Genomic DNA, 7,741 nt, shown 5'->3' with positions numbered 1-7,741 from the left:
GCGGAGTGTGAGGTGCAGTCATGGCTCCCTGCCAGATTATGTTTGCCCCAAGTGTTGTGTTGAGGAACAGGTGCCCGAGAAGGGCTCCCTCCCTCTTTGTTCCTTGGAGGCCTCTCTCTGACCAGTAACACAAAGATGCTTTCAGAGAGCGATGGGGGTGAGAGTGTGGGGTGGCGACACTGACTCCTCAAAACCATTAGAACTTGGCTCTTCCACCTCTCTAGTCCTTGCCAGGAATGCGCGGGCCCTGAGGGTTTACTGTGAGGGAGCGGGCGGGGGTGGGGGTGCTCCCTAGAGCACATCCTCTGGCAGTGGGGGGTCTTCAAGCACCATTCCTGAGCTCAGCCTATGCTGCTGCCCCTCCATACCCAGCCCCCTACACACGTGCACACACATATCCTTCCACGGAAAAGTGTAAATTGTTTGCCGTTTGGCAAATAGCCCATCCGGGTAATATTTTTACAATGTACAAAAACATGTTCACGCTTATTGTCTTCTCTGATCCTTGTTACAGTTCTGTGAGGTAATAGGGCCAGAAGAGGAGACCAAGGCTCCGAGAAAGCTGTTCTTGATCTTTCAATGTTTTTGCCCTGGGTCACTTGGTCCGCGCCTGAAGTGACGGTCACTCATCTGATACATACTGAGCTTCTGGGTTCTAGAGCCCGAGGTGCCTCACGTCCTTCACATCTCACAGCAGCCCTGTGTTTCCGCCGTTTCACACGAAGAACAGTGAGGCTCAGGGAGGTTAAGCCACCCACTCAAGCTTACACAGTGACGGGCAAGTGGGTCTCCTGTTTGACTCCGGAATCCAGTGCCCATGCCCGGGTACCGGCAGAAGTGCCCTGACTGCCCTGGCTGGGGAAGGCACCTGGCGGGCACTGAAAGCCAGATACCCGCCGAGAGACAGGCTATGCTCCCGCTTTATGGAGGCCCTGTAGGAAGTGTTGCTGTGACTCGGGAAAGATGGAGGCGCCCCACTTGCCACAAGGCTCTGCGGAACAGGGCCACGTGGCGGGGACAGAGCTGAGCCGGTCTCTGGTCCTCGGGGCGTTTGAGTTCGGCTCTCCACCTGAGGGGTGGTGCAGCGGAAGTGCTTGAGGAAGAGGGACCCTCTGGGAAAGAGGGGTCCCAGGGCTGAAGGAATGGGAAGAGAAAGGAAGGGGATTAGGCAGGCCCGCTGGCCACAGGGACTCTTCTAGGTCCTGCTTGTGGCCAGGGATCATCTACAGACACACTCTGGTCTCAGGGCCACAGAGAAACAGGTGGGGTCCTGAGCAGATGCCTGAGCCAATCAGGGGACCCCGGTACCTGCCAGGGAAGTGGGCCAGGTGTGAGGCGGACCCCATGCCAGGGAGGGTATTAAATGAACTTCCAGCTTATTTGCATGTCCTAATTAACCATAAAATGAGCCCCAGGGGCAGCATTAAGCTGTCAGTTTCTCTCAGCTTCCTTCCACTACTTGCCCTCACACATGGCTCCCCCCCCCCACATTCCTGTATCACTTAGGCCGCACGCATTCCCATTCACCTCTCCCCTCATCATCAGCAAAATACAGTCTCCATCATTTTCCCAGCAGGAGCCCAAAAGGGGATGGAGAAGGAAAAATAATGGGGGTGGGGGGACACACATGAATCGGCCCTAATCTTTCATCATCAAAGCACGGGACGGGGCACTACATCAGCCCTGTCAAGACCCGGGCAAAACTCCGCCACTGGCAGCCAGCATTCCATTTATTCTCCATGCGTGGATAATGCGGGGAGGATGGGTTTTGTTGTTGTTCCTCTTGACTTGGCTTTGGAGTAAATATGGACAGTTTGTGGGGCGGTGTGAAAAGCGCAAGCCTGCAAGTCAGCTGGAACTATTTCAATCCCAGCTCTGGCACTGGGACCCTCGGCAAGTTGCTAAACTTCTCTGAGCCACTCCATGTGAAATAGGAGTAACAGCAGCTATTTCCAGAATGTGGTAAGAAGGAAATAAGAGCACGAAGCAGGCGGTGCCCAACACCTGCGAATTTTGTGGCAGCATATGTCACTAATTGTTTTGTTCTGGCCCAAGTTACAGTGAGTTTTCACTCCCTTGGATCCCTTCTGGCTAACCTTTGGGTTAAGAGTTTCTTCTTTCTTCCTACTGGACCCCTTGAGTCAGGAACTGGGTCCTTGTCATTGCTCTGTTCTTAGTTCCTATCACAATGCCTGGCACTGGGAAGTGTTCAGCAAGTTTTGTTCAGTTGGTCTGAATCGCAATGACTGGTCCACAAAACTGATGCGTCACAGGTGAATGGCCAAGAGGTGACCCGGTTTCCTGTAGGATCATTCCTGACTCGGAGCTGGTGCCTTCTTGAATAACTGCTGGATAGCTTCTCCCCCATCCAGCAGCCCACGGCTCCCTCCTCTCCGGACTCAGCGATTCAGTAGGTGGAATCTTCACACACACACATTCTACACGTGTGCGCACACACACACCACTCCACCACCCAAGGCAGCCACAGCCAGTGGGCCTTCACCCAGGATGGATTTCAGATTTCTGTGGGGAGACAGGAAGGATGGGCAGGGGCTTCCTCCTCCAGAAAGGGCTAGCTCGGTTGGTAAGCTCCAGGGAGACACAAGGAAAGAACAGGCTTTGGAGCCAGACATCCCTCTGTTTCAAATCCTGGTTCTTTCCTTTGCTAGTAACCTCATATGGGCAGCTTACATGACCCCTAAGAGCCTCCACTGAATTACCAGGTATTAACAATACCTTCTAGGGTCATTTTGAAGTTTGAAAGACACGTGCACACTGCCTGGCCAATAGCCATTGCGTGCGCGCGCACACACACACACACAAAAGTTAATAAGCACCTTTCCTCTTGTAGCTTCTGCCACCGAAAACTACACATCTACCATTTGACTGTGTGGGAATTTGAGGGTGACCCTAATCACTTCCCAACTAGAGCTGTGGGGCTGTTCACTCTAAGCCCCCTCCCTCCATCTCTGCCCCCAGGGGTCCAGGATGCAGAAAGAGCCTTTCTTGTTATTTTTTCCTCTACAATTTGGTATTAAATGCTGTGAGGGCGGGAAGGCGGCTTGCCTCTAATTGCAGCTGTCACTCCCCATCCGGCAGAGGGGACTTCAGCCAGGAGGAGGTGAGGGAGGAGAAACGGATTGCCCTCCTGGTCAGGCTCGGCCCAAACAGGGACCCACATTGTCTTTTCCCAGCCAGTGGGCGTTCCCTGCCAGGGTGGGAGGGACAGGCAGGCGGGCCCTGGATCTGGCAGCGTTGCTCTCCGGGCCACGTGCCCAGCAGGGCTTTAGGTGTGGCCCCGGGAGCTGAGCTGCTGCCCCTCCACCCTGGGTTGTCCTGGACCGAGGTGGGAAGATGAGGCCAAAGGCATTTTAAAATGAGCGTGTATTTCTTCTTGGCTCACCTTGCCTCACTGGTGAATTCACATGTTCCTGTGCCCTGGGTGGAGGTTCTGAGCTGGAGACAGTGTTGGGGAAGGAGTGTGTGTGATTCCAGGGCCCGGCGTCTGTTCTTCAGTCAGCCCCTGCCTGCGGCCTGTACTTGGACACGTAGCACATCCAGGCTTACTTCCTCATCTGGAAAATGGGGATAATACCTGCCTTTCTCGCCCATTTACGAAGGAGATAATGGATATGAAAAGGCTTTCAGACGTTTAACGTGCTGTACAAATAGTAGCTTTCCTTTCCTGTGCTTCTGGAAAGGCTTGGGGCTTCCCCAGGCACTCCTTATACACACACTCCTGATTCAGCCGTTTCTCAGGGTCCAGGGATGCGCTGAAATCTCAAGGGCAACAGAAGGGGGTGGGAATTTGCCTCTCTGCTCCCACTCCCAGGAGGGCCAGGCTTTACTACCTGTGCCTGGAGCAGCGCTTTGCCAAGGAAGCAAACAGTTATGAGGCTGGGGGCATGAGAAACAAGGTCTTTATTGGCGGCGTCTCTGGGGAACCTGTGGCCCCCGTGCCCGATCCATGCAGAATGTTACACTGAGGTCTTTGGGGGCAGTGAAGGAATGTCAGAAGGATCTCCTGGTCTTCTCCCCCTGCCCCTCTCCTGCTGTCACCTCCAGCCCCAAAGCAACACACACACATTCTCTCTCTCCCTCTCTCTGTCCAGGGACTCTCGCCTCCCCCACCAGCCAGCCCCTGGCACAGCCTCGCCCAACTACAGGCCTGTCAGCTCTGTTCCTGGCCCTCTGCTTCTCCTCCCACCCTTCTCGGCGGAAGGGACTTGGAGTTGGGCTTTTGAAAGCCATACCACCCGGCCTCCTTCCCAGGGGCCCAGCACTGGCACCTGGCCCTTTTGGGTCAGTCAAATTTCTCTCTCTAGGATTCAGACCCAAACCGCTGTGTTAACATCAAAGCCAGAGGGTGAGGATTCCAGGGCCTTGGGGCAGCTGGTGGAAGGATTCTCCCCTCGTCTGGGCTCCAAGGCACCTGGGAAGGGGCAATGTCCAGGGCCCTTGGAATGGCCCCGCTTCTTGCCCTTCTGCAAGCGTCCGGCTCTGGGCTCAGAGGCCGTGGGTGTCACCCAGCCTGGTTTCTCCTTCAGCAGCCGGTCACGGTCAGGCCGCACACTACGCAAGAACTTCCTAAAGATGTTTGCTGTTAGGGCAAACCTGCGGCCCAGCTCCCGCGGTGGGCCCCTCCCTCCTTTGGGGGCTCCTGCCTCCCGGGTCTCACCCGTCTCCCCACCCTTCTCCAGTTCCGGCAAGTCCAGCCAGTTGCCCACCAGGTCCGCAAAAACGTTGTCACCTAACACCAGAGGCTGTCGGTTCCGGCCCCGGGACATCAACGTGGAGGTCCAGTCATCCGGTTCCACCAGCTCTGGCCCCCGCTGGGCACAGCTTTGGTGCTCTGGCAGCCGTGTCCTGGGCAGGGGAACCAGATCCCTCCCACACACACTTCTAGGAGATGGAAGCTTGGCGCTGCTGCCCAGAGAGGGTTGGCTGGAGGGGGAGAAGCCCGCAGGCCTGGCAGGACCGCTGCCACCCTCCCACTGAGGGGGCTCGAGCTGCGTCCGGGGGCTTTCAGGGCAGCCTGGGGCAGAACCCCCTCCAGAGATCTCCAGCTGCTCCAGTGCTGTCTGCACCTGCAGGAGCTTCAGTTCCTGCAGTGCCCCCATCATGCAGTTCATCTGATCCTGCAAGCCATCGCCCACTTCCTTCATGGACATCTGCAGGGGAGAAAGCACAGGGCCTGTGAGCCAGGGGGAAGGACTGTTCCCCAAACACACACCTCCAGGGTCATTCCAGCCTGCCACTGACCCCATCTCTGTACAGCCTAGTACGGTGCAGATCAGGGCTGGGAGAGGAGGAATTTTGACACGGATATGGCTGGATAAAGGGAATACTATTAATGGCAGCTGACTTGCTAAGACAAGCACCATCCTAAGCTACATATATGTATACATATATGCATATGTATAATTAACCTATATTTAATCTCCCCAACTACTCTGTGAGGTGGTATTATTGTTCCTATTACAGATGAGGAAACTAAGGCACATAAGTAACTAGCTCGAGATTACATAGATAGTAAGAGGTGGCACTGAGATCAGTCTGATGGTACAGAAAGTTCTGGTGGCCACCTGTGTCCTTTGTGTCTGTGCCCTCTTCTCCTGAGCCTCCTTGAGATGAGGATGATGAAGACAATAACAATTTGTGAGCAGTTACCGTGTAACAGGAGTTGAGCTAAGCATTCTGTGCACATCATCTCATTGCATCTTTATATAGACCCTAGGAGGTTGGTATTATAATTCTCATGTTAACATATGAGTCAACCACGGTGAGGGTGAAGTAACTTGCCTAAGGTCACATGGCTCACGCTGCTGGGACTCAAACACAGGACGTCTCACTCCAAATGCTAGAGTCCTAACCACCAAGCACTGCCTCAGGATGTCTGGGCAGTGGAGGAGGGCTGAGAGGGACGCTAGGGCAGAGGAGGGGCTCAGATTTCCTAAGAGAAAGGGAGGGTAGGCCTGGGGTTTCCTTTCACTGCTGTTCACATCTGGCAGGTCAGGAGACAGATAAGGAGCCACGAAGCTCCCGTTTGCCGAGACCCCTGCCCAGCTCTGCCCAGCCCTTCTCTCCCTTCCAAACACCTGTCCCCTCTCAGCTGCTCTCAAACTTGGCTCCAGTGCTCTTCCTGCCTTCTTGGCCCAATTGGCTCCGCTGTCCTAGCCAAGAGTGGGGACACTGGGGGCCAGTTCCCCAGCCCCTCTGTGGGTGTCTAAGGCCCGAGTCCCAGGTGCCAGCTGGAAGGGGCCAAGAGATTGACTTGGGTGAGGGCCGAGTTTGGAGGCTGGGCAGGGGATGCTTTGTCTGATAACATTCACGAGGTTCCCGTCCCCGGGCCCAAGCTGCCTTGGTTCCGCCAGCTCCCTCCCCAGATCTGCTCATGTTACAACGGCAAACCTCAGGCAAGGGGACCATCTGTTTCTTAAGCCCCCCAGAGACCCACCGGGATCATCTTACCTCCCAGCCTTGTCCTAACGCACAGAGCTAAGCCCACAGGGTAGAGGGGTGCAGGGCCTGGGAGGGCAGGCGCAGAGGCTCTGCAGCGCTGTGCTGGCAGCTGACCCTCTCAGGCTTTAGGGTCACACCCTCCCCTGCCAACTCGGGCTTTGGTAGGGGTTAGGGGCCAGCCCAGGCTCTCCTGAGCCAGCAGTGCTAACAGACAGTGGAGGACTGACTGTCCCTGAGGGTAAGGAAGCCGTTGCTGAGAGTAGGATTGCCCACACTCTGCACCTTCCCCAAGAAAGAGCAAGAAGAAGTGGTGGTTCGGGGCCTGACAGCCTGGGGTTTGCCAGGCTGCTGGGCAAGCATGCTCCATTTGAGTGGCAGCAGCAGAAGCAGGAGACACAGCCTGTGGCGTGGCCACGCTTGCTGATGGCTCCCTGCTCTGGCCTCTTTGGCTTCTACTTTCCTGATCCCTTCCTTCTGGAGGCAGCTCAGCCACAACTGGAAGACCCAGAGCAGAGTCAGGAGACTCTGAGCCCCAAACCAAACTCCTCAAGGTCCCTTCCTGGCAAACTGCTGCACTGACTCTCCTGTTTCTGCCCCCTGCCTCATACCACTCACCCCAACCCGGAACCTCGGGGTCATATTGGGCTTTCCCACCCCACTGCCCGTTCTTGTCCCCAGATGCTGCACATCTGCCCTTCTACCCCCTGCAATGCTGCAGAAGCCTCCTTGCAGGCCACCAAACCAGTCTTCCCGACACACACCTCCGACCCTGTCACTCGCCACTCAGAAGCATAATCTACTCCCGTATACACCCCACACTCCCATCAGAACCTCTTCTGTGATACTGAAAATGCTCTTCCCTGTCGTCCTGCTACTCACAGCTCCTCTGTGCATTTAAGTGCTGGGTCACTGATGAAACATTCATTGAGCATCTACTTCTTGGGGGCAGGGACTGAGATCTACACATCATTGTGTTGCCCCAGAACCCAGCTAGCACCTCTGCACTTACTACATATCCATAAAACATACACTGAGTACCACTGAGCACGCCAAATTGCTTGCTGCCCTCGGTAAGTCACTATCCAGGGAGAAAGGGTCAGGAACCTTTCTCAAGGTTTCATTTCACCAAGAGGCACAGAGTCGGAGCTTGCCAGCTTCCTTCCAGAAGGCTAAACACAGTCTAGGTCAGAGGCGGTGGGAGGAATGAAATGACCCCATTCAATCCCTTCCAGTATGGAAAAATCCTTAAGAAATAATGCTGACATTTTGTACCTTTTTA

General features: G+C 55.3%; 1 protein-coding gene across 1 annotated transcript; it reads right to left on the bottom strand.

Annotated features, from left to right (window-relative positions):
- Positions 1-4,328: 4,328 nt before the first annotated feature.
- Positions 4,329-7,101, bottom strand: INKA2 (inka box actin regulator 2). Its single transcript, XM_007449352.1, has 2 exons — positions 7,078-7,101; positions 4,329-5,171 (listed from the first exon to the last, which is right to left on the bottom strand). The coding sequence occupies exons 1-2, from the start codon at positions 7,099-7,101 to the stop codon at positions 4,329-4,331; spliced, it is 867 nt and encodes a 288-aa protein (XP_007449414.1).
- Positions 7,102-7,741: the final 640 nt, after the last annotated feature.

This window comes from Lipotes vexillifer, unplaced genomic scaffold (genome assembly GCF_000442215.2).
Source record: "Lipotes vexillifer unplaced genomic scaffold, Lipotes_vexillifer_v1.1 scaffold393, whole genome shotgun sequence".
Classification (NCBI taxonomy): domain Eukaryota; kingdom Metazoa; phylum Chordata; class Mammalia; order Artiodactyla; family Lipotidae; genus Lipotes; species Lipotes vexillifer.
Note: the sequence above shows the minus strand (reverse complement) of the source record. Positions and strands in the feature narration are given on the sequence as shown.

Bases quoted from the DNA above. Each gene is read 5' to 3' on its own strand.
- INKA2 (XM_007449352.1), bottom strand. From the start codon at position 7,101: ATGACCCCGAGGTTCCGGGTTGGG. The intron at 5,172-7,077 runs GTGAGTGGTATG...TCTCCCCTGCAG, and splicing joins CCCCGAGGTTCCGGGTTGGG to ATGTCCATGAAGGAAGTGGG.